Below are 27,311 nucleotides of genomic sequence, written 5' to 3'. Positions count from 1 at the left end.
AATGCTAACGTCAGTGACAATGATGACGTCAATAACTATGCTAGTATGCTGAGGTCAAGCAAGTATAATTGTTACCGTGTTCACCATCTTAGTTTAGCATATTAGCGTGCTAAAAGTTGCTACTGAGCACAGAATGGGAATGGCATTAGTTTTGCCAGAAAATAAAAAATGGCAAAAACTATTTCCGCTTGCTTGCTCGAAGTGGTTTTTGTCTTTTTTCAAAAAGAGTTAATGGGCTAAGATGAAAACACCTTTGCCGAATAAGTTCTCTTTTTGTTGCAGAATGAGTTCTGATGTTGAACATCTACCTCACATGCCCAAAGATTTTCCACCTCTCTCCATTTTTATCAGATCCACGGTCTTTCGGTCCATGCGAATGGTTTTGTTTCTGATTTGCAACCTCTAGCCTACTTTTGTTTATTACAGCCATGCATAACATCAACTTCTGACAAAACTACACTTTGCGTAGCCCGGTTTATTCGCTCCAAACCAGCTGATGGAAACATGCCTAATTCGCATTTTCTTTTTGCTCTCTTTTTTGTGGCATTTTAAAAGTTCGCTAAAAAGTCGCTTGACAATTAGATGGAAACATGGCCAGCCAATCAGCAACAGGTAACAGTGGATTAGACACATGCCTTTGGTGTGGGAGATCTGGGTTCGATTCCCACCCAGATATCTACCAATGCGTCCCTAGCAAGACAATTAACCCCTAGTTACTCCAGAGGCGTGCGACCTCTGCCATGCACAGCAATATATATTTTTCCACCCGAGATCTGTTATCACGGCAGCAGGTGAGCCGCTCGCTTGTTAATGACGCAGCCTGTCAAACAACTCAAACAGCCGAAACCAACATCTGCACTCTGTGTTCAATGTTGCTTTAACGTTACCAGGTCAAGTTTTTAACCGAGTGAAGTCTGTGCGAGTGAACACACGCACCAACCCCCCCATGCCATCGTCCCAACCTTACTGACAATTGCGATTAATCGCAAGAAAATCATGCGATTAATCGCGATTAAAAATTTTAATCATTGCCCTAACTATCCATCCTTCCATCCTTCCATCCGTCCATCGTCAACCGCTTATCCTGCGTACAGGGGGGGCTGGAGCCAATCCCAGCTGACATCGGGTGCAAGGCAGGGTACACCCTGGACAGGTCGCCAGTCCATCGCATGGTCCTAATTATTATTATTATTATTAAGTAAAGTAAAGAAAAAAAGAAGTTATATGACAAGGCCAGGGTGAAGCACCGTGTCAACATCGGTGCAGCATTTCTAAGCTGGAGAAACCGACCAAAGTTTGCTGTGTTTCTGCTCGATCGGTGAGTTTGCTAACTTTTGTGATGGCTGAGCCCAACTGGTTAGGTTTGCAGCAGCAGTAGTCTAACCCACAACCGAGATAAGGAGTAGTTACATCAGTCATGTGCTGTCTGTTTGCAAACGGTTTTATGACCAGCTTAGCTTCTGATACAAACTTATCGTCCTGTTCTCAGTCACTGTGTTGTTGTGAAAACTATTTAAAATATCTCTAGCTAGTTTTTTTCACTTGGTTATGCACGTTAGGGTCATTCATTCTTTATCATATTATAATATGACTTAGGCGTTGGCTTAGATACGTATATATGTTGCTTCAATGTATTCTGTATTTAAATATTGCCAGACTGGTTCTCAGCACTTTCTACAGAACTGCAAAAACATGATGTCTTTTTAAGGCTAACTTACCCAGGCCCAGCAGGCGCCGTAGATACTGCCAAAATGTTATTTCATCAGGGACACTTCTGCGGCGCTTCGGAAGGAGCACTGAAGGGAGAGGTGAGTTTGTTTGGGTTGAGTTTAAATATCAACAATCTTTGTCCAGAATCGCAAAGATTCCTTTTAAGGGATTACCAGAGACAGCAGGATCCATGTGTGTATAGAAGTTAATGCCAATCCATCTATGAGACACTGAACTATTACACAAGGTAACTTTGAGCTTTTGGTGATGCTAAAGGAAAAGTCAGCGGCTCACCAGAGTCAGTAGGATTTATCCTCTAAGGGTCATGACTATCTGAACCAATTGTCCTTTAAATAGTTGCTCCTTAATAATAATAATAATAACCCTTCAAATAGTTGCTCAGACGTTTCAGTCTGGACCACAGTGGTGGAGCAACAGACCGAGTGACATCTACCAGCATAGCTAAAAATGGATAACAGCAAGAGAAGAACACTAAAAAGCTGATGTTAATTGTCATGATTTGATATAAGCACTTTAGCCATACTGCGTTTGATTTGTCACATTTCACAATCACATTACGTACATGTTTGGTGAAATACTTAGGTCTTAAAATGTACACGAAGTGGCCATGTTTTTATATTCAGGTACGTGTTCATTAAACTTCTTATCCTGTTCAGGTTTTTTGGTGAAGTGGAGCCTATCCCAGCGTGCATCGGACAAGAGCTGGAGTACACCCTGGATAAATAAAGTGATCATTTGTTTGTCAAAATGTTTGCTGAATCTCTGACAATCTGCATTTTAAGAAACTTTCTCACACTATGTTTTGATTGCATGCAGATTTCCAATCAATCAGACTGTGTGGGTTGTGGTGGAACACAGATTGGCTGCTCTCAGGGATCAAATTCCTGATGTTTTATTTCAGGGACAGTACGTCTAACCAACTGTGCGCTTAAAGCAGCCAAAAACCAAGCACTCGTCAAGCACTTTGGCCATTTGAAATGTAATCCCGAGCCTGGCTCCGTCCCACACATACTGTATATTCACAGGCCTACAGAGGGAGTGGGAGAACGGGCAGGCGGTGAAAGCAGAGACACAAACGCACACTGTAGCAGAAGGAATGTGTTCAAGTGAATGTCAGCAAATCACCTCAGTGATCAGCCGTGAAGAAGCAGGAATTCAGTAATCGTGGCTGGCATGCGGTTCAAAAGAGGTGAGAAGGGCTGAGGACTGTACCCTGTCACAATCCACCTTTCTCTTCTTCCTTTCCCTCCATCTCTACTCTCCTTTCTCTCTTTCAAGAACCGCTCACTCTCTTCCCTGACTCTCGTTTCTCGACCTCTTCTTGCCTTTCTGCCACCCTCACCTCGTTATTTCTTGCATGCTCCTCATGAATTAGGTGGTGCTGGATGGTTAGGGACTACTTAAGGGTACTGCTGCTGGTGGACAAACCATTAACTTATGCATTATTTTTTCCCCACCAGATCTTTGACAGCTCTTTTCTGGCTCTGATTGGCTGATTGGCTAACCCTAACTACACATAACCTTAACCAACCGAATCAACCGAGGCAATGAATACTAGACAACCAGAGGCAGAATTGTGGAAAATCTGGTGGGGATAACAAATAACGGCCACAACAGCCCACCAGCCAAACTTACTACCTGCCAGGTTTAACAAGCTAGCTAGCTTAGTTGCTAACTACACAATATTTTGAGGAAATAGGAAAGTTGAGAAGCAAAAAGAGATGCATTTGTATAATTTACTGGCTCATGATTGACCTGAAAGGTCAACATTGCAAAGATGATTGGTCGACAGTGTATGCTAAAGTGCTGAATAACAATAAAGACTCTTTCCTCTAAGATTTGCGTAGGGAACAATAAGTTTATTCAACGTCACGCCTCTTTTATTGAGCACTTGCTGCTCCTGCAGAGCCGCGTTAGCTCCTATATCAAACTGAATGATGCGACACAGCTAACATATCTTCCTGTTTTGTACTCTTGAGCTCATGGTGGCCTCAAAGTCCAGGGGTCTCATTTATAAAACTGTGTGTAGAAACCTCACTAAAAGCGTACGTGCGCTCAAAAGCCAAAAATATTCAGACTGCGTACGCACACTTGTAAGCAAGTTCCCTTTATAAACCACAATCTACTTGAAATGTGGTGCATGTGAGGGAGCTCAATCTCCGACCCTTCAAACGCCCATGGTTGCCTAAATGGTCAGTCAAGTCCTTCATATTCCAAAATTCTTCACACTAACAAGCACAATTAATAATAGTAATTAAATTATAGCTTTTCAAATTCACGCTTAATGATGTCGTGACAACTTGTGGGCTAGTTGGCGAGCTACCTCTCAGGTGATAACTAGCTAGCTGGTAACACTGTAGTAGTAGCCAGTGTGTATCTGGTGTGTTTCTCTTTGGATTATGTCGAGAACCGGCCAACCAATCGACCTCACACGTGGCGGGTGTGTTGTTAAATTTGGACACGAGACACATTTAGAATTAATAAACTTACAGTTCATTACAGCGCGACCCGCTCTGCTCTGCAACAGCACGGGCGGGATACGCCAGTGGGGGGGGCCATCTATGCTGCGATGTGGTAGTGAATTCCTACAACTGAGTTATCGTCATCACGCAGGTTAGATATATGTTAGAAACTTTTATAAACTGCTTTACAAACATTTCTCACAGAAGCTCCCCTGTTTACTGGGAGAAATGCCAGAATGCCAAATCATTGCAGCAAAATATTTCTCCTCATGCCACAAACTGAGGACAACCAGTGGAAACTCAGACTAGACCAAATATATTGAATAATATATAATTATTATTTTCGTTGTTTGTTACTTTTGTTTTTCTTTCAATTTCACATTTGATACTGATTATTTTTTTGTCTATTAATATAAATATAAATATTTATTTATATTAATTTTTTATAGTTTATTTAAATTTTTTAATACACACTCACACACTTTTATTGTTTTTGTTTTATTTATTTTATTTTATTTATTTGATGAACCATATGAATTGAATTCACAACACACATATTACTATTTTATTTTTTTTAATATTTATTTATTTATTTTTCACACACACAAACATGCTTACTATTTTATTTATCTATTTTTATTTTTATTTTTTTTATTTTAATTTATTTTTATTTATTTATTTTTTCACAAACACTCACTTTTACTGTTTTATTTATTTATTTTAATTTTTTATATTTTATTAAAAAATTTTAACACACACACACACTTTTATTGTTTTTGGGTTTTTTTGTTTTTATTTTATTTATTTGATGAACATATGAATTGAATTCACAACACAAACAAACTATTTTATTTATTCATTTTTATTTTTAATATTTATTTTTATTTTTTTCACACACACAAACACTCACTTTTACTGTTTTATTTACTTTATTTAATGAACTGTACGAAAAGATTTGTTCTTTTGTAATTTATTTGTAGCTTCGGCAATATTGTTGTTTTACATTCATGCCAATAAGCAGGATTGAACTGATGTGTTGAAAAGGAGTTGGAAGAGTTTTATGAAGTTCTAAGGAAGTGCTGAATATATAGTGGTATCGACCAACGCGAAAGCTCTCCGCGGATTTAGCTCACCTCCATGAGCGAATCCTGTGATGATTCCACTGAAATGAACTGATTTCGATCTGACATTTCACTATTATAAATGCTCGTGTGGTCGGGTCCCCTTCTTCCTCTCCAGCGCTCCTCCTCACATACGCCTTCAACCCCTCCTTTATTCCCTTCCTCTTCCTGATCACTCTCCCCTTCTTTTACTTACCCCTCTTCTGTTCTACTTCCTCACTCTCCTTTCTTCACCTTGCTCTCTCTCTCTCTCTCTCTCTCTTCATATCCCTTCCTTTTCTTTTCCTCTCTCATTTTTTCACCTTCCTCTTGTTCTCTCTATTCTGCTCTTGTCCTCCGTTATCTTCCTGTGAGCAGCATGTTGTGATTAGGGAAAATGAATGCCGCCTTTGTGCTGCTCTGCTGGTTTACCGAGCTCTTTAACAGGAGAAGGTGTTGGCCAGGATGGACGTAGACAAAGCAAACTATCAATAATAATGAGCTATAATTAGTCTAATCATTCAGCTCCAGGTAGCAGAGTAAAATCAACTGTCATACTGGCAAAAAGTGTATTTTATCTGCAAGAAGAGAGGCACACACGGCCATGTTTTACTGTTTTTTTCTTTGCTAAAATGACTAAACATTCACTCGTATTAAGCCTGTTTGAGAACTATTTGAATTTCAGAGCAATAATAAGAAGAGTAATGTGTCAAAGTAAAAGTGTTCAGAATGCAAACGACAGAAAAAATAAATAATGAGAAACACGTTTCCCTTTCAGTGTAAATAAAAACATGTATTTTCCAGCCAGCCTGTTTCCTCTGTATGTCTTTATCAGGGTGTCACGGTGTTGATAGCTGCTGATAAACTATAATTAATCTAATGACTCAACACCAGGCAGCGAGCGATAATTCACTGTCATTACTGGGAAAAACATGTTTATTATTTACAGGGAGAGAAGCTTTTACAGTTTAATAATATTCTGCAGCATTTTTACATAAACTAACAGTTGACACTTGCAATAACACTGTGGCTTTTTCACCAGTACCCAGTGTATTAAGCTTTTCCATTTGCTGTCTCCTAACACACAGCGCATGGATGGATTTAAGTGGGAAAATATCTCGTTCTGAACTGGCAAAGACAGACCAGGATTAAGATTCTCCCTTTGCCTGGCAGGGTCATGCATTAAAGGGACCCTGCGGAGCTTTTGACCACTAGTAGCAACATGGAGCAATGTTTCTAAGAGTGGGTCCCACCTGAATGCAAACATAACTTTTATGTTACGTGTGCAAGAAGAAAAAAAGCTCCAGAGGGCACCTCTTAAAGTAAGGGAGGTTGTAATGGACGACGCAGAGGCTAAGCAGAGTTCATTACAGCCATGGAGGGTTTTATCCCACATGTACCATGAACCATGCCAACAAAATGGGGGCAGTTTTTATTGGAGCTACTTTCTACTGAAATTTCTTTTTTGTTTTCTCTTGTGGTTTGAGTGAATGGTCCTTTAAGTTAAAAATGTTTACAGCAAAACTAGCATTTACTGAATATCTCTAAGTTTCAGCGCTCTGTGCAGAGCTGACGGCCTTTCCAAAGTTCGAGCTACACGTTGTTGAGGTTCAGTTTTTACTTTTTGAAAGGATCATTTCAGTCTCTTACATGTCAGGGCTTACAGTTATGTCCAACATTTCTTTTTAGTAATAACAATAGTGTACTCTGTGAGTACGAACACAAGTAAGCAGTAAGCAAGTCAAAGTTGAAGCAGGAACGTGGTCTGTAAGCTGTCGTCCTTTTGGGGTAAAATTTGATTAAAATAGATATTCCTTGCTTTTGAAACTATTTTCACCAGGTAAATTGACCTGTTTTTACTTCCCATATGAATCTTTTGTAAATTTTACTTTTATCATACTTCCCTAGGTTGCTTGTATGTTTTATGTAAAGCACTTTAAAACGCCTGGTTGTTCAAATGTACAATACAAATACATTTACCCGACGCTTTTATCCAAAGCGTATTACAATTGCTATACATGTCAGAGGTCGCACGCCTCTGGAGCAACGAGGGGTTAAGTGCCTTGCTCAGGGACACAATGGTGGATGGGTCACAGTGGGGGATTGAACCCAGGTCTCTCACACCAAAGGCATAGTCTTATTCACTTCCACATCACCAGCCCCGAAACTTGCCCTGCCTGTAAAGAACAGTTTAGGTATTAATTTTACTGTTCACCTCTGTTTTATCTTCAGGTTTCCAACCTGACTGCTCACATGTTCCTAAATCTCACGTTTTTTTTTTGGTACTGATAAAGAACTACCGAGAACAGAGCTGTAAGAAAAGCAAATTATCCTTCTCAGGGGCTGAGACTGAAAGGCACCATCACAAAGTCCATCTTTCCCCTCCGGCATCAATAAGATGAATATACACGTTTTAGCCTACACAACCGTTCCTTAACGCACTCATAGAGCTCGGCTGGCGTCTGGCGACAGCTCTTTCTCTCCATCAACAGCAGCCTCATTACCAGACCAAGATCAAAGAGCAACATAAACATGGCTTCAAATGGTCCAGAGTGCTTTTGTAGCCTCGTAAAAGGAAAACAACATTTTCATGGTAAACAAAATCAAGCGCACCTCGCTGTGCGGAAAGAAAAGGGAGTGTGAAATGTACTTTGAAGCTTTGGTGTCGCGATGAGGGGAAATCGTTTACTGCAGAGCCTGGATGTCCTGTCAACGACTGCTAAACCAGGTACAAAACATGAACAGGATTTCATTTTTAATTTGAGCATACATTCATTGTGACGAAGACTAATAAAAGTGAATATTGCAGCAGCCCATTAAAGTTAAAGATTTTCTTTTAATTTCCATTAAAGCCACTCAGGTGAAAGTGTTTTATAGCCGTCCTTTCATCTCTTGCCAGGAGACTGAACAAACACTGACAAAACCAACGACGATCATTTAGACTTGGTCTCACGTGACTCCGACGACCACAACTACTGTCGTTACAACAGCCAGGACGAACCGGCGGTATCGCTTTGATAACGACCCCACAGAGGGTCTACCTTCCTTGGATATTTAGTCTACACCGTTCGACAGGAAGCAGACAGAGAAACCCGGTCTCAGTACCAGAGTTGTCACTCGAAGGATTTGGAGATTCGGAGGCAACATTAGGTACTATAACATATTTAATGTTGCGTACATGTGTGTATAAAGTGTAAATCGCAAATGAATTCAGTTTGAAGAATTGTTAAGGGTGCTTGAACCATAGGCTACATGTAAATCCTATGGCTGCAAACTATTCCAACTATTTTTATTGAGTCTTTTATGCATCCCTGTATTGTTTTTTATTTGCAGTTTTCCACAGTTTTTCTTTTTAAATACTACTTTGCCATACCCGTCTTGCTCACAGCTCAGCAAAGACCCAATTTGATCATTAAGGCCCTTTATGAAAAATGCGTCTCCAGGACTTTGGCCAAGCAGCATATAGGAACATAACTGGATTTCATTAAACACAGTAAAGGAAATAAGTCTCAAAGCCATGAGAGAGAGAAAAACAATACTCCGTCAGCCAGCAGCAGCAGCAGCAACAGCAGCCATGAAACTTCCATTACGGAAGAACGGAAAATGTCAAAGTTTGTGGGCTCTCAGGCTGTAAACTTGCCTGTCAAAACAGCTTCATGTATGACCTTCTCTATCTGGTCTGATCATCCCTGGAGCTCTTTAAACCTCCATGTTAAAGGAGCTCAAAGGCTAAAACACAACATTTCTGTTTGTTTCTCCACAGCACGTCCCTGTTTCTGCTCACTGGATACTTTCACACGGCCTCTTTGTGCACATGATGTTTACATGTATTTACCTGAATGTGATTGTGTACTTATCTTATATCTGTCACCCTTATTTGAACCTTCTGCACCCAAACAAAAACCTGTGAACTGTTGGTGACATCAGAACATTTAATCTCTGAGCAGCAGAGTCGATACATCACCTTTCGTTCTACAAACTAATCTTCTGTTTCTGTTTCCAGCTGCTGTCTCCCCCTCAGGCATCAATTAAGCTCATCTCATCTTTATTTATTACTAATTCTGTAATAAATGCAGACCTGCATGTCTGGAGAGTCATGTGTGCCACTATTTCTGCTGTCAGTCAAATATCTTGCTTATTTAGGCCAGAAAACGGTCCTTCACAAGACCCCAGCTTTACGGTGATGTCTTCAAATTGACTTCTTTTGTCCGACCAACAGTCCAAAAACCAAAGACACTGAGTTTACTATGATATCACAAAGGGCAACGCAGCAAATCCTCACACCAGAGAAGCTGGAATCAGAGAATACTTTCAGTTATGGGTCAGGATTGAGAACAACCTTGGGGTTGCCAGTCTGTGAAAAGTCTTTTACTTCAAAGATTGTTTGACCACTTATTTAAGGAGAAGGCTGCAGACCAAAGGCTAGATATGATTCACAGTCTGGTGATGTTAGCGTATCAGGAATGAAACATTTTACTTAGTTAACAGAGACCAGATCAAGGCCCTTTGAACTGCCTGGACGGAGTTAACAGCAGAGGTATGTGTCCATGTGAGTGTGTGTTTGTGGTGTTCAGGCTGTGTGTCGGTGGTCTTCAGCAGGGCCTCTTTGATGAAGCAGTCAATCTCTAAGCTGCTGCAGACCCTGAACACAACATGCGGAGCTCTTTTAACTCCTGACCTGCTTACAGAACTCAGGGTGTTTGATTTTTTTGTTTACTTTTATCAAAACCTGCTGAAAACACTTCAGTCTGTCTGAATCACAGCAGACTCCTCTCATATATAGGTGAAAATTTAACTTCGGCTCATTTGGTCCAAAAGCCACTGAATCACTGAGGCGATAAAATCAAACCTCCCAAATGAGCTTAAACACCCTAAATATGTAAACGTCTACAGTCCTGTCTCAGCTGTCCAGGTGGCCACCATCATAGGCTGCATAAAAACAATGTCTAATCACGCTGCTACTGAAAGGAAAAAGAAACTGTCAAGAAATGTTGTGTTTTAGCTGTAGATGCGTTTACTGACCACCACTAACCATGACAAGTATCCTGATCTAAGGGTCCTGGATTTAAGTTCTTTTTATCTTGTGCCTGCATTGTGATCGGATCTCAAAATGCACATTAGGCGGACGGTCAGCAGTGTTGGGAGTAATTACAGTAATGTATTGCTTTTTGCTGTAACGCAGTAATATAATGCATTACTACAAAAGAATTTGGTAATATTATACCTGTTACAATCTCAGCAAAGTGCGTTACAACGCATTTTAACCCGCAATTAAGAGGTGTTTTGTTTTTTTAATAATTCACCAACACGAGAAACATTTCGGCACCAGAAAAACTAATCCATGAGTAAAAGAGTAACTTTATTTCCTGTTGCTGGAATCCGATGGTCGAGACTGTAGGCAGGCGGAGTCAGGTGACCTTTCAACTGGTTGTTTTTTTCTTATCAAGAAAAAGAAAGGTACAGGTATATAAACGGCCGCCCGGGTACATTTGGCGACCTATATTACATTTATTCATTTAGCTGACGCTTTTATCCAAAGCAACTTACGATTGCTATACATGTCAGAGGTCGCACGCCTCTGGAGCAACTGCAGGTTAAGTGTCTTGCTCAGGGACACATTGGTGGATGAGTCACAGCAGGGAATTGAACCTGGGTATCTCACAGTAAAGGCATGATTCTTATCCACTGCGCCATCACCACCAAATCTTTGCATTTCACAGAGAAACACAGAGAGAGAGATGTTTTCTATTACGTTAGAAGATGCCGACACAGTGGACATTTTACAGGCACGGACCAGGTAAAGTGACAGTGAACACACCAGTGCAGATGCCACTCTTTAGCTACCACGTTGGTTTTGATCGTTTCGATAGGCTACATCGTTAACGAGCCTCCTCTATCTGCGGCGCACCTGCTGCTGCAAACGGAATCTGCTTTGATTTAGACAGTATGATACCTTCCCAGGTCTCATCTCTCCAGAGGCGAAGCGCTCCTCAAAATGTTGTAACACCCCACCTGTGAGACATCTTTCATTGTAGGTTGGTTGGTTGGTGATAACCGGTTCCATTTGGTTCTTAATTGTTTAAACATTTGTCTAAAAGATCTCTCATGAAGCCTAATTTCTCTTTTATAAGGCAAATAGCAACGCAACAACATTTCTGATTGTAACTTAAATATTAAATAAATAATCTATCTTATTCAGATTTAATAGACATAATCAGCGCTGGTTTCATCAAACTCTATGAACTGTTGGCTTCTCCACCTGGAGAGCAACGACCTGTTCTAAGTTCTGTTCACATCTGTTGATACGGTCGAGTTGTTGTGTTTATATAATCTGGTAACCGCCTGTCACCTGTAGCTTTAGGGTCACATTGCTGCACGGCCTGCATCACTTTGACAGGAAGACTTTATCTGACTGACAGCTTGCTGGAGGTGAAAACCATTTCACTCGTGTCGTCCACATGTACAGAGTGTGTGCAGCGGGATGATTGACAGTGTGCACAATGAGCAGCAACGAGTGGAGGCTGCTCGATGTGCATCAGAACGTGTGAATCATTGTTGTTCCTGAGTGAACAAGGGGTTTAAAAACTACAATACATACAGCACAATCTTAACAAATAATTCAGTCACGAGACGTGCATAGGAAATGTTTCGTATGAGCGTACAGAAAAGTTGACATTTAAAGAGAGTTTTGCACTTTCTCATCCATGCATCACAGCTCTGTCAGCACAAGCAAATGTATACAGACATAGATTAGCAGGGTGTTAGCAGCACTCACCACTAGTTGGCGCAGCAGTGGTTAAGTGAATGCAATATGGGTAGCAGACTGTGAAGAGAAGCACAGATTAGTGGACATCAGTCAAAATAGCACCAGTTAATAAAAATGCAGGCGGTTGGTCACTTTGGGAAAATCCAATCCTGTTTTTAAAAGACATGAGGTCAATTAGTCAACGAGGCGATCAGGTAATAATGGCCGGTAAATTACACACAATGAGAAAAACTGCAACAATGAATTAAAATGACGCAAGGTCAAACTATCAATTACACAGCTCATTAATGACAGGCAGAACATAAGCAATGAGTCATTCATCAGTCGTGGAATAATGGGTTGAACATGAGGCAATACGCCAGACAAGCACAAGATAAAGGTTGTGTGAAGGTCCAGGAAATAGACACTGAGAAGATGCACATGGGGATCTTCAGTCACCTTGTGCGTGTTCAGGTAAAAAGTACATTTACGTCAGCCAAACGTGTTAATGAAGAACTGAGGAACGCACTTGTATACTATATTATTTATTATACATTTATTATTTATTTATTATATATATCTCTACCACCCAGTTCTCCTGTTGACCCAACCTGTTCTCACTGCCGACTCGTCACATGTGGTCGCATGGTCGAGACCCATCGGCGTCAGTTTGTAACGCACTGGGGATCCCTACAGGGTCATAGTTCAACACAATGGGGGAAGCCCTGTTTTTGACGGTAAAGGTAGGTATGTGATATTTAACAGAAGAGACTGAGTAAGGAGGTTTATTTTGAAAGTCTAACCGGACGTTGCATATTTATTGTTGCTAACCTTACCGGACGTTGTATATTTGTTGTTGTTAAGCGTTGCTACCTTGACCCACGGAGCCTTAAACGTCAAAAAATGATGCAAAGGGGTACCCAGGGAGTTAAAGCGACGCCTAGGGGCCTCGACCAAGCGTCACTATGTGATGAGTCGGGGGTGAGAACGTGTTGGCTGCTCAGTCTGGCCACTGATTTTATCTGCAAGTATGTTAAAACTGTACAAATCAAGGGAGTCACTTTGTGTTAAAAAGTGATGGGGACAAAATCAGCCATTTCAAAAAGTCCCCAGTGTAAATGACGCCTATGATGTAACAAAAGTCACAGCTACTATTATTGATGCTCAGGTGTTTGTGTGTCCTCTGTCTTGAATATCCACCATTAAAAATGACCATACCGATTATCGTACAAGCTGATTTCAGTCATTTCAAAATCAGTGTGTTTAAATTTGAGGACAGTTTTAGGCCCGTTTCTCTTCTCTACAGCAAGACAGCTGCACCGGTAGAAGTATTTATTCACCTGTTGTATTATTTAAACAATATGCATGTGAAAGTCAAATTTAAACTGAATTGCTGTTTTCTACCTTGAAGCTTAATCTTTCCTGGCGGTGCCCAAAGGCAGTTTAACACTTGTACATTATCAGAAAACCAAATTGTACTTGCACCCAACTTTCAAAAACTGATGCGTCTGTTATTCCATCTCGTGCGACTGTCTGGTCTATTTTTGGTAATGCACAATTTATTTTGCTTCGTTAATACTGACTTTACCTTGGTGATGTTCCCGTTAGATCAAATCCAACATACTGTATTAAAAACAAGACTGACACTGAGTTCAATCCTGCGTTGGTTTCGTACGTCGTACAATGTGTGTGTGTGACAGAGAGAGAGAGAGAGAGAGAGAGAGAGAGAGGAAACTTCGTGCAGAATCATGCATTTCTTGAAAACCACTGCAGGTCTCCAAGGCCTACAAGCACGCACACACACACAGGCCTGTTCTCCAGTGGATACAACATTGGCAGGAATTTCACTGAAACCTCTGTGGCTAACCTCCTGTGGCTGCACACTCATTTACCGCGCTTTAAATAAGAGGTACAGTACAACTCTGTGGACACACACACACACACAGTGTACTCTTACACTTTCTTTCATGGTTAATACTTAAATATGGTGAGAAAAAGGTTGATTATGTAAACTTGGTGTCAGGTTTTTCAGCGTGTCAAGAGAGTCTGTGGCCATTTATATCTGCGTGTGTGTGTAAAACGCATTTTAGAGGCTTATGTACTAATAATTGTACTAATAAACACTATGAAAAACCTTGCAACAAATAAGCAAGATGCTGTAACTGCACATGACTTGATCTTATTTCCTTTTTTAGATCATACAGCAGTGTCTGTGTGTGTGTTGTTAGAACAGAGCAGGAATCAGAAAGATGGCTGGTCAGCAGCCAAACTGGTTGCTGGAGTCAATTACCTTACCAGCCGCAGTCAAATTTGCCAGAGTCTGGTTGTAATTTTCCACCCTGATAGCAAACAGACTGAAACATTTAGCACTTTAAGTTCCTGCGTGGTACAACAGAGTGAGGTACTGCTTTACTAATATTACCACAGTATTTTGGTTAATAGCTATTTAATGATCTTAAGATAGTCATCTTCATTTTTTACTGAAAACAACAGATCAACTGGATCCATATTGGATTTTGATATGTCAACATAAATGGATGAAGATGCTGTGAATAATTTGCTTTGATACTGAAATGACTTTTATAGATGTTTTAATTTAAGTGTTCACTAATTCAATAAATGGCCTTTTTTTTATTTTAATAGCTTCATAAAATCTGACAAGGATGACATTTCACTTTATTTACACTAGATGAAGATTTATTATCATTTATAGAATTAGTCCTTTTATTTAAGCTTCTTTTTGGACTGGTTTCAAAATACTTTATTTGTGTTAAAGCAAAACAAAATTACTTGAACGACTTAAATTGTTTAAACCTTACAAAGTAACACATTCAATTAGTTTTTACAATGGGCATATTCTCCACACGTATTTTGGTGGAAAACTTGTCACCTTTTGTATCATGAGGTTATGAAGACGATGAATATCAAAACCCGTTTTAAAAAGTTGTCTGGTTTGTAGTGACATTTAAACCTCTACAACATGCTTTCAGATTTGTGATTGTGTTTATCTACGCATGTCTGTGCATCAGATTATCAGTTCTCCACATGCGTCCACTGCTCTGAGGTCAGACTGTGGCTGTTTGCTGTACTCACTGCAGTTGAGCGTGGCGTCCATCTGGGCCAGAGTGGACGGGATGGTCCAGTAGCTGTTGTCCCAGTCGATGACGTTCCCCACCGTGTCACAGTTTAACGCCCTGAGCTGCTGCTCTGTCATGGCGTAATCCCACAGCCGGAAGTTATAGATGTTCCCGTTGAGGCTCTGCTCCCCTGAACACAAAGACACACAGGAATCAGAAAACGTTCACACAAATCTATAGATTTCTGTTTCTGTTTTATAGATAACACTGGATTTATCTCTTTTTCAGCCGTGCTAGAGCAGTGTGGCAACTTCGGTTGGTTATACGAGCGTCTAAAAGACCCTTCCTCTTTCTCCCACGTTTAGCCTGCTTTTATTCTACGTTTCATTTAGACTACAACAAATATCGCAATATTATTTTTTTCAATAACAACATAACAGATGTTCAATAAATATTCAATAGATATTTGACTTTTATTAAGATGATTATTTAGTTGATTAAAAAGGACTGGAAAAAGCTTTTACCTAATTTCTCTTCTGCATATTTGACTCGCGTTGACCATAAAGAGGAGTTTAAACCACAATTAACCATCAGGTTTTTCCAGCTTTCACTCAGCAGCAAAAATCAGCCTCTAAACTCTATAGAACGATTTGATACTTGATAATTATCGATTTCAATATATTGATAATTATTGGCCATATCGTCCAGCCCTACATCAGACCTTAACATCACCAGTTAATGCTCACTGGCTGAAGAAGCCTCTTCTTCAAGACAAAATATTGTTTGATCTGAACTAACCAGACTGTCAGAGATCATTCATTAAAGGAGACCTATTATAATTTTCCACATTTTATGACTTATCTAGAATGTTACGATGTTGGATGTTCATGTTAAACATGGCCAGAGCTTCAAATAATGAGGTTAAAGTGTTTAAAAGAAATTCCTGTGAGCCAAAACCTCAGATTTCCTCCTGTTCTGTTCGCTCTGTTTTGAACTGCTTCTACGTATTACGGAGTTCCATATATGGTCATTTGCTCAGTCTGTCTGTACCGCTCAGCGGCAACAACAGCCTGGCAACACGCTTCAGGTCTTGGCCAATCAGAAGACAGTGGGCTTTGAGAGGGGGAGGGGCCCTAAAGAGACAGGAGCTTGTTTCAGACAGAGGCTGAAATGAAGGCCTACATGGAGAGCCAGTATAAGACAGAAAAATTTAATTTGAATCATGCAAATCTGCCATACAGGAGTCACAGAACTACAATATAGACCTGGAAAAGCAGTTTAATTGGTCTCCTGTAAAAGCTTAAATGGTAAAACTCCTCACCTCCTAACTGGAACACTCCACCAGCTGCCACAGAGAGCCCCGTAGAGGAGGCGCAGGTCTTGGCCCAGAACTCGTTATTGAAATAGACCGCCACCCGGCCGTTTGACGATGTCCAGAGCACACAGAAAGGCTTCATGGTGGAAGTGAAGACAGTGGTGGACATGATGGACTCGATCGAGCATTCCACTCCGCCAACAACCATCTTCGTTCCGGTTACATCAGAGCCCAAACTCAGCGCCACGTTGTTGTTAATGTCATAGTAGGTGAAGATCGACTCTTTCTGTTCAGGAACCAACATAATTCTTAATAATGAGCTTAAGGCAAAATACCACAAGTGGATATACTGTCATTTCAGAAATCACAAACAGCAGCTTCACCTGCTGGTGTAGCCACTGACATTTAAGCTTTAAGTCATTTCCAAAAAAGAACTGTTCACCATCTTGTGTTAATATTAACACGGAGGACCTGATCACGTTGTTCTGCTCGGATTTAAATTAGAGTCTTTTAATTTTTCCACAGGGCACCGTGTCGCTGAGCATCATGTCACCGCACAGGCAGAAGCAGTCAGAGGAAGCTCTTCTGGGTGAGTTGATGCGGGGAGGTAACGTATTCATATTCTTATGCACAGTTAAGATGTGTCGAAGCTGGGAAACAGGACAGTGGCGTATCTTGAATAAACACTTTACCTGCCTCTCGAGGAGTGTGGGTGTGGTTTCATCAGATTTGAGAAACAACAATCCAGTCATCAGATGCTACTACTGATTGGTGCATGGAAACATGGAACATGCTCTTTTTCCAAGTGAGTCCTGCCCACTTGGTGAGAAGCGGTCGGAGAAAACAAGAAATACAGAAACTCTGTGGGAGCCCGTCCCTCATAGGCAGAAGCTGATTGAGAACATATGTTTTGATGTTACAGAGAAATACTTTCAGTTTTCAGGAGCTTTAATGAACCACAAACTGTGGTCATGTGTAGAACTCATCACCCTCCCTGTAGACCTTTGTTTTGCGTACCTGTTTCTGACTGCTGCGTTGCAGCTCAAAGCACACGGTCAGCTGACTGAGCGTCGGTATAGAAATGGAGCTGGCAACCCTAGTGATCTGGCCTTTGCCGCTGGAAATGCTGACCTTCTGGTTCCTCAGGGCCACGGCAACTAGAAAGGAGAGGTGGAAGAAGTGAAGAAAGGAAAAGAGGGTGGAAGGATGGAAGAAAGGACAGAAGCCAAAGAAGAAGAGTAAAGAAAAAGACAAAGAAAGTACGTGGAGTCAGGAAGGAGAGAAGGACAGAAACACAGAAAGGGAAGCAGGCAAGGAAGAAAGGAAACAAGGAGTGTAAGCAAAAAATAAGGACAGGAAAAGTTAGGAGAAAATCAAGAAAAGAGGAAGAATGAGCAAAGAAAGGAAAAAATAACGAAGGCAGAAATGTAGGAAATAAGCAACACAGCAAAGAAAGAGAGAAGAAATAAAAAGCAAAAATAGGAAGGAAGAAAGGAGTTTAAGGGGCAGAACGAATAAAAAGCATGAAAAGAAAGAAAAGAACAAAGGAGGAGATAAATAAGTAAGGAAGTGAGGAGGAAAGAAAGTGAGAGAGGGGGAGTGAAAATCCATCATAACAAGAAGGGAAATATTTTATTTCAACTAATCGTCTAAATTAGAGAAACTTTTCATTTCTGTTTTATAAAGTGCACTTTAAATCTAAAGAAACATTTGAAACCTTTTTGATGAAAGTTTGACTGAATCTCAAAACATACAGATAGAAAAAGTGTTTCACACTGTTCTACCCTGAACACACACTTCACCCCCCGAGTACTGATGAATCAGAGAGTTTGTCTTTTAGAAATTTCACGTCTCAAAGCTTTTCCCAGCAGAACGACTCTGGCTGGAGCTGCTGGCCGAGAGCAACAAACCAACAGCCAGTGTGCAATGGAAAAACACCACACACACACACACACACACACACGCAGATGCACCAAAACTCCACAGCGACACCGCCGTGAGAGCGGCCAAGTCTTCCTTTGGTGGGTCGATACCTCAGACTGTGTGATGCTGATCCCCTCGCTGTCTGCCGTGCAGAAACCACTGATCTCTGTGGCTTCAAACTTAAATTAAAGCTGCGTTAAGTTTTTCTTTTTGGCACCTTGGCAGCAGAAGAGCTACACAAAAAGCCAAAAACGACCTCTGACTGAAACCTTCCTCAGTTCAAACTAAATACTTATTTTGTGAGAAAATCAGTTAACTTGCCTTTTCTGAGATTTCCACCGTGTTCAGAGTGAGACGCAGTCAACAGATAGGCCTCACTGTAATAAATCTTAAATGATTCATCCCATTCTGCCCACAGACGCAGTGCTGCTGTACAACATTTAACTGTCCAATAAAAAGACAAAGTCAGGTGGCAGCAACAAATATTAGCTTTCACCTACAGATCAAAGTTTATTTTGCAAAGAGAATTATATCTTATGTTTGTGTCGCAGAGACAGCAGCTCAGTTAAATCGACAGCAACATGTTTTTAGAAGCAAAGCATTCACTTTTTGTTTTATAAAATTTTGATTCTACATGAGAAGTTAGACTTAGGTTTATGATTGTAATCCCCAGCTGCATCCTTGGAGGCTCCTCTACACACCTGCATCATCTAAGTGCAATCACAGGATCGGCACTTTAAATCAGTTATTCAACTCTTTACCCATGTTGCCTTTATCTCAAAGTAAGACTTAACCGTCCCTCAAACTGCCAGGATCACTCTGATAACAGCGTGATAGGCCGGATCGGTTTACCCACCCTCTGAAGAACAGGGTCCTGGTGTCAGCCTGAACCTACCGTGTTGGAAGCTAACCCTGAACCCCCTCTTCTGCACGCTGAAGTCGGAGGTAAAGGACAGCTCCATCACGTCCCCTGTGGAGTTCAGCGTCAGCCCGTTGGCCGTCAGACCACAGAATCTAACGTCTGTCTTTCCCGTGTTCACCACCACCCGGTCGTAGATGCAGCCCGGCGCCTCCTCCAGCTCAAAGTGAAGGAAGGAGAGTTGGATGATGAAGCCGGCGGGGGCCCTCATGGTCCACCTACAGGCCTGCGAATTGGGGTATACCTGGGGGTAGCAGGGCGACGTGAATTCCCCCTTGGACTCCGTCAGCTCCATGTTACAGTTTGTCGGGATGCAGCCCAGCACTGAAGGTGATGGCAGGATGATACATTCATGAACTTTCAAAAAGGGACAACCTCCACCGAAGCTGTTAAAAGTAGGGTAACATCACTCAGAAGACAAGATGCTAGTAGACAAGGACAAGGACAACAGAGGACAGGAGGATAGGACCCATTCAAAGGGTTGTAGACAAGAGGTCGTAGGCAAAGGAGGCAAACACCCACTACCATTAGAAATCAGGAGGCAAGTGGACAGATATCAAGGACAAACACAGTGCAGTCGGCTGTGCGGGGCATCCTTTACGACTACCGAAGAGTCAAGGACAAAGAAGATGAAAACAAAAGTTTTCAAGAAGGTTACAAGGACCTTTAGGATTCAGGAGACAAACAAGGTTTTCTTTAAGGGGACAAAATCATTAGGAATTATCTTTTTTAGATCACACTCCAGGAATCAGGAGCAAACAAAGACGAAACGGGACAAGACAAGTCGTGCAGTTAGCTAAAAGTTCAGCAGCCCAGAGCGGAATCAGTCTATCAATCAGTCAACCGAGAGCAGATCGATCGGTTCAGACAGAAGTGGACTGAGAATGTTCACTTCCACCGAGTCACCACGAGCCACGTCCCACTTCTGTACGTTTTTACAACACACCAACTGCGGCACAACAAAACATGCACATGCAGAATAATCTTGCCGGTTAGATCGAGAAAAAGTCACCTTAATAAATAAAAGATTGAGCAGAGAGGACAGATCGATGAGTCAACCTTGATAATCAGATCTCTGGTGTTTCATCAGCATGAAATACCAGTGAGAGTTAAGCTGTTTCAAATAATCCTCCAAAACTATAGTAATATTTAAATATCTGTGCACTACAAAATGTGTAGAGGAGGTGCAGAGTGTACCGACCCTCAAGACAACCAGTGCTCTCGTGTATTGGGTTATATTGTCCTCACGTGGATTTTCCTTTGTTAACGTTACTGCTGAGACTCAATACTGAGCCGTAAAAGTCAAGTTAATGTGGTGCTGTGTTTAAGATCCTCTCTCTCTAGGAGTTTTTTGGTAATACCAGGTCAATCAAAGAAAAAGAGACACACAGAAAAGGTCGGTTTGTCAGAGAAAGTAACCGCTGATGGAGCTGGATTTGTTTTCCGATTTTTCACTCCAAACATAAAAACATGTTCATCATCTTCTATCACAGCTGGAAAGACGGGGGCCGTCCCTCACAAAAAATAATAACAGACAAGAGCTGAAATGGAAAGTGGAAAGAATGGTTCGTCTCTCGCTCGGGGTAACAATGGCCTCCGTTGATCTCTGGCTCGGCCTTTGCCACAGCCAAAACCACAGCCAACGCACTGGAGACGTCATAAACGGCGGCATGTGTTTTAACCCTTACTTATCCATGAAGAGCTGCCTGCTGTCACAACATGTTTCCACTTCCCCACATTCAGACACATTTCACCAACACGTCTGGCAGTTTGCAACCCTAAAGTCACTTCTATAACTTCTCAGCAGCTTCTGTTCCCAACAGAGAGCATGTTAGTAAGTTCATTTCTGGGTATTTTCACTTTCTAGATATACTTTCCGACTTCTGTAATGTTGCCTGGGAGTCAAGTAGGCTGAAACTTTTACAGAATCAGTTGTTAAAACCAGTGAATCAAACTTGTTGGGGAAAAAAGTAGTAAAATCATAAAATAAAGCTTGAAATAGTAATAGAGAGAACACATCTTCTGAATGCACTGAGGGAAACAGACAGCAGTGTTAATCCTGAACAGTCATATCAGCACATGGTTCAACCTGTCCTCCAACCTTAACGACAAAAATAGGTAGTTTATCCAAAACGACACTAGGCGACCGGACCTTAACTTCTTTAAGGTTTACGGGCAAATGCTCTGAAAGGCGCCTATAAATGTAATAACTAAGCTGCGTAAGTCACATGACATTAAACATGCGGTAAACGTTGTGAAAAACATTGTTTTGGGTTGATGTGAGTACATTACAAAACTCACGGAAGTCAGTATGTTAAAACTCCACTCGCACGCCGTTACCCTGCGTGAAAGCTTCACCTATCCAACCACCCCATCCTACCTTCTTACTTTGTCGCCATTTACAGTAAACTACCCTACATCCTCCTTTGCTACCGTTGTGTGGCCCCTGGAGATCACAGCCACAACAAACGTACAGACGGGTCGTAATAGCGTGGTTGTACAAACAACTCATATGGGCGTTTTAATAAAAAATTCTGTTGGTTGATGTAAAAAATCAAAATCCATCTTTAAATATGTTTGGTGACTCCGCCTAAAAATCTATCCAATCAAAACGCAGCGAGGCCGCTGGGAACCACCACGGCAGGGAAGATCAATCGCAGTTTACTGTTTCTTCTACTGTTGCTCCTGCTGAAGTTCACGAGTAAAGTGCAGCAGATCCTGTTTCTACCCTGAGCTCATTAACACGTCACTGATCCTGTCTCTAACTGTGACTGTCCACCTTCTTCATTGTGCATGTTCTGCTGTCAGGTTTAAGGAGTGTTGAACGTAACGCACATAAAGCATACGCCTCTGTTCAAGTCAAACCCTTTTCGACTCCTTGTGTGTGTTTTGTGTTTTGTGTGTGTGCGAGACAGAGAGACGGAGAGACGGAGACTAAACCTTCTGCAGCCATTAAAGCTGTTCGGCATGAAATTTCAGGAACATTTGGACGCAACATCAAAAAGCAGCAAACTCCTTTTTCCCACTAATGGAAAAACTAGAAGCAGCAACACGGTTCACATACCGAGCTCTCTCTCTCTCTCTCTCTCTCTCTTTCCAAGCACTGTTTAACACACACTGAGACAGCATAGTCCCCCCCCCCTCTCTCTCTCTGTCTCTCTCTCTCTCTCTTTCCAAGCACTGTTTAACACTGAGACAGCAGAGTCCCCCCCCCCCCCTCTCTCTCTGTCTCTCTGTCTCTCTCTTTCCAAGCACTGTTTAACACTGAGACAGCAGAGTCCCCCCCCCCTCTCTCTCTCTCTCTCTCTCTCTCTTTCCAAGCACTGTTTAACACTGAGACAGCAGAGTCCCCCCCCCCCCCCCTCTCTCTCTCTCTCTCTTTCCAAGCACTGTTTAACACTGAGACAGCAGAGCCCCCCCCCCCCCCTCTCTCTCTCTCTCTCTTTCCAAGCACTGTTTAACACACACTGAGACAGCAGAGTCCCCCCCCCCCTCTCTCTCTCTTTCCAAGCACTGTTTAACACTGAGACAGCAGAGTCCCCCCCCCCCCTCTCTCTCTCTTTCCAAGCACTGTTTAACACTGAGACAGCAGAGTCCCCCCCCCCCCCCCTCTCTCTCTCTTTCCAAGCACTGTTTAACACTGAGACAGCAGAGCCCCCCCCCCCTCTCTCTCTCTCTCTCGGGGAGTGTAGACTTCTCTTGGTCTACCCACGATCTCTCCTGATCCGCTCATTTCATTCAGCTTGTAGAGTAAGTAGCTTTGTGTGTGCGTGTTTGTGTGTGTTTGGCATACAATTCATCCTAAAAGCTGCCTCTCAAGTTTCTGGCAGCACAACCTCACGTTTCTCTTTATCCTCTCCAGTCCCGCTCTGGAAGCGGTGAACCTTTGACCCGCCCGGATCAACAGAACCAATCAGAACTGACGGTTCGGTCGTCAGTATGATGTGATCTCCAAGTTACAATGTTTGTCTTCAGCTGTACAGTTAGAACAGTTGAAGGAGTGAAATACTTCTTCGACGGTTTGACGTCGACACAGTCTTTTTCCTTGTTAAAGAGGAGGTGTTCAGAGGTTGTACCAGAGCAGGTTTACGTGGTTTATTTTTCAAACAACACCATATTTTTTGTCATACTGCGCGTTGCTGCAGCTCCTCTTTCACTCTGTGTGGAAGGCTTCGTTTAACCTATGGGGTGATACATCACGTCTCTACATGATCAACTGTGTGCTGTTTTTCCACCGCTGTTTTTGAGGGCGTGTCGGAGTAGCCGCTTGGCGAGCGTTATGTGAGGCGCATTTAGCTTTCATCCCTGTGTCGTCACAGGTATGAAAGGGAAGCGGCTGCACTACAAATGAGCTGTTTGTAGTTGTTATCAGTTCAGAGCAGAGTTTTCTGTGGGAGATGGGAACTCCCTTTGGGCTTTTTCACTTTGCAAACCTGTTACATGCACATAAAAGATATAAAACTCAATACAGGAAAGGGGAAAATACAAAAAGCAGAATATGACCTCTTTCAACTGGGCGCCTACATTATCCACAATGCAACTCAACACTTCAGTCTGAGACTGGGGTGTGTTTTGCTAGTAGCGGCTAATGCTAACTCCACACCAACACATTTGTATTAGTTTCAAACTTGTGGTCTTCACCCAACACTGACTCAAAGAACATCACTCCCAAACACCTGGAAACACCTGGAAACACCTGGAAACACCTGGAAGCAGATGCTGAGGTGGAATATCCACATCAGATGTCATCAGCGTGTCATAAAGCTACGTTACTTTTGGCGGCAGGACTCCCATCGTCACTGTGTACTTTGTAAATGAATATATTTACCTGTTTGTTGTATAAAAACAAACAAATTAAAATATAGAGCTATATCGCTGCCAGTGTAATGACTCACTCCCAACGCATCATATGCGCCAGCTTGGTCAGTGGCCGCATGCTTCAAGCCATGGAACCAATACAATTCCACTGTAGTCGTTTGGAAAAGTGGCGCTGTCCAGCGTGGCTTTATTTTACCTGGAAAAAGCCCGGCTGACACCTGTGAGACACTTTGTTCTTGTACGGGAGGCTGCACTACGAATATGAGTAAACACCTTCACCCTCATGGTGTAAAAATCAACAATACCGTGTTTGACGCGCTGCGCCGGTCTCTCCGTTCTGCCTCGCCCTCCTCGGACAGCCCTGAGCATAATATGGTATAATCAGGTAAGTGAAACTGTAGTGAAACAAGTTCTTTGACGAAATTCTTAAAATTGTGAACAACAGCGTTACTGTAATGTATTTTTTTACTTGTAGACAAATGTACGCAAACTGGAGACTCAGTGTGAAACTCCACCCACATTAGCCGTGGATCAGAATCGAGAATCGCGAAGAACCGGAATCGAAAGGAAGAATCGGACTTTAAATCCATATTGTCAAAATAAAAAATGATGCCTGACCATAGTTGTAGCCCTTTTACCATAATTTAGCAAATGTTCTGACGTGGTGTCAATGTATAAAGAGCGAGAAAAGCCTGCAGAGGGAGGAGGTCGTGGTGGTTTGATCGGTCAGACTGTACTTTACACCACAGCACTACTTTATTCTGAGAGCTTTACCATGGGTATCAGGTACCGAACCTTTGTGGACCCGATGCATTCACTCGTCTGTGGTTTCAGGTACACTCCGGTTCCCTCTGGCCTGCTGCGCCTGATCTGATCTTTTTAACCCTTTATTGTTTGAGTTTGAGGCCGATTAAAAACATAGAGTACAGCCGGAGCTGTGTAAAAGGACAGGAACCAACCTGACCGGTGCTGGCTGAGCAACTGATTAAACAAGACGAGTGTTGTTTTGATCCTGAGGTCTTTCACCACACGGACTCTCTTAGTCAGCAAACTAAACATCCTATCTTGTATCTTGTAGCGAACACCTCGCGCTGCGCAGGAAGCACCACCGCTGCCGACACACTGGTCACCATTGAGGCCCAGAAACCATCCATCTGTCCTGCATTACTGCTGAACACAGTGGCAGAACTGCTCCCCATCTTCACCTGTGATCTATTAGCCAAAGAAGAACGCTGCTTATTTAACATTACACAGTGAAAACGTTACATAGCTTAACACAGCTTCCTCCTTGTTGGCCCATAGTAAACTGACAGACAGGCAGACAGACAGACAGATGAGCAGACAGACAGACAGACAGGTGAGCGGACAGACAGACAGATAGACAGATGAGCAGACAGACAGACAGACAGACAGACAGACGAGCAGACAGACAGGTGAGCAGACAGACAGACAGGCAGACAGGCAGACAGACAGACAGACAGACAGACAGACAGACAGGTGAGCGGACAGACAGACAGACAGACAGACAGACAGGTGAGCGGACAGACAGACAGATAGACAGATGAGCAGACAGACAGACAGACAGACAGACAGGTGAGCGGACAGACAGACAGACAGACAGACAGACAGACAGACAGGTGAGCGGACAGACAGACAGACAGACAGACAGACAGGTGAGCGGACAGACAGACAGATAGACAGATGAGCAGACAGACAGACAGACAGACAGACAGACAGACAGGCGAGCAGACAGACAGACAGACAGACAGACAGGTGAGCGGACAGACAGACAGACAGACAGGTGAGCAGACAGACAGGCAGACAGACAGACAGACAGGCGAGCAGACAGACAGACAGATAGACAGACAGACAGACAGACAGACAGGTGAGCAGACAGACAGACAGACAGACAGACAGGTGAGCGGACAGACAGACAGACAGACAGGTGAGCAGACAGACAGGCAGACAGACAGACAGACAGGCGAGCAGACAGGTGAGCAGACAGACAGGCAGACAGACAGACAGACAGACAGGTGAGCAGACAGACAGGCAGACAGACAGACAGACAGACAGGCGAGCAGACAGGTGAGCAGACAGACAGGCAGACAGACAGACAGACAGGTGAGCAGACAGACAGACAGACAGACAGGCAGACAGACAGGCAGACAGACAGACAGGCAGACAGGCGAGCAGACAGACGAGCAGACAGACAGACAGACAGACAGACAGGTGAGCAGACAGACAGACAGGCAGGCAGGCAGACGGACAGACAGACAGACGAGCAGACAGACAGACAGACAGGTGAGCAGACAGACAGACAGACAGGCAGACAGACAGGCAGACAGACAGACAGGCAGACAGGCGAGCAGACAGACGAGCAGACAGACAGACAGGTGAGCAGACAGACAGACAGACAGACAGGTGAGCAGACAGACAGACAGACAGGCAGACGGACAGACAGACAGACGAGCAGACAGACAGACAGACAGATGAGCAGACAGACAGACAGACATCTTGGAAAGAACAGGAGTATAAAGCATGTACAGAAATCCAGTATGACTTCCTGAAGGGAGACTCCTCTCTTGACTTTGTCCAGGCTGCTGCTCAAACAGATGCTTCATCTGCTGCAGACGAGCGCTCTGATACATTTAAATCAGCTTCTGCTAAACTTGAACGGTTAATTAAGGACACCCCAGTTTTTAAACCAAGATAAAGTGAAGACTTGAGCTTTAATTCCTTCGTAAAGTTTATAATTTGATTCTAGACACACACACTCATCTTCTAACTTCCTCTCCTCTCTCCTCTCATTTCCCTCCCCTGTCCTCGTTTCCCTTTCTACCCACCCCATCATAGTCTCCTCTCCTCTTCTCTCCTCTCCTTGTTTTCTCTCCTTGTCTCCTTCCCTCCCCTCTTCTTTCCTCTCCCTCTCCTTTCCTCTCCTTGTCTCCTCCCCTCCCCTCTCTCTCTCTCTCTCCTTCACTCCCCTCTTCTGGGGCGGCGCGGTGGTGCAGTGGTTAGCATGTCAGCTGGGATTGGCTCGAGCCCCCCCACGATTTCCTCTTCTCCTCCCCTCTTCCTCTTTTCTCCTTGCATTCTCCCTTCTCCCTTCTTCCCTTGCCCCCTCCCCTCTCTCTCTCCACTTATTGCCTCCTTCACTCCCCTCTTCTTTCCCCTCCCCCTCCCCTCTCCCCCTCTCTCTCCTCCCCTTGCCTCCTCCCCTC

The 27,311-nt window shown here is 42.8% G+C and overlaps 1 protein-coding gene across 7 annotated transcripts in view; it reads right to left on the bottom strand.

Moving 5' to 3' along the window:
* adgrg6 (adhesion G protein-coupled receptor G6) overlaps positions 1-27,311 on the bottom strand; it is a 117,054-nt gene that overhangs the window by 61,537 nt on the left and 28,206 nt on the right. For 3 of the 7 annotated variants that reach the window (XM_038726108.1, XM_038726104.1, XM_038726105.1), the window contains exons 3-7: positions 19,249-19,596; positions 17,448-17,587; positions 16,437-16,716; positions 15,132-15,305; positions 1,719-1,796 (exon numbers count right to left, since the gene is read on the bottom strand). In XM_038726108.1, the coding sequence (XP_038582036.1) occupies positions 1,719-1,796; positions 15,132-15,305; positions 16,437-16,716; positions 17,448-17,587; positions 19,249-19,596 (1,020 nt within the window). The remainder of the gene's footprint in view (positions 1-1,718; positions 1,797-15,131; positions 15,306-16,436; positions 16,717-17,447; positions 17,588-19,248; positions 19,597-27,311) is intronic. The other 4 variants (XM_038726106.1, XM_038726107.1, XM_038726109.1 and 1 more) reach the window with 2 other exon arrangements.

Source organism: Micropterus salmoides, unplaced genomic scaffold (genome assembly GCF_014851395.1).
Source record: "Micropterus salmoides isolate LMB-PRFRI ecotype aquatic unplaced genomic scaffold, ASM1485139v1 Ms_hic_scaffold_18, whole genome shotgun sequence".
NCBI lineage: Eukaryota > Metazoa > Chordata > Actinopteri > Centrarchiformes > Centrarchidae > Micropterus > Micropterus salmoides.
This window is presented reverse-complemented; position numbering and strand designations above follow the sequence as displayed.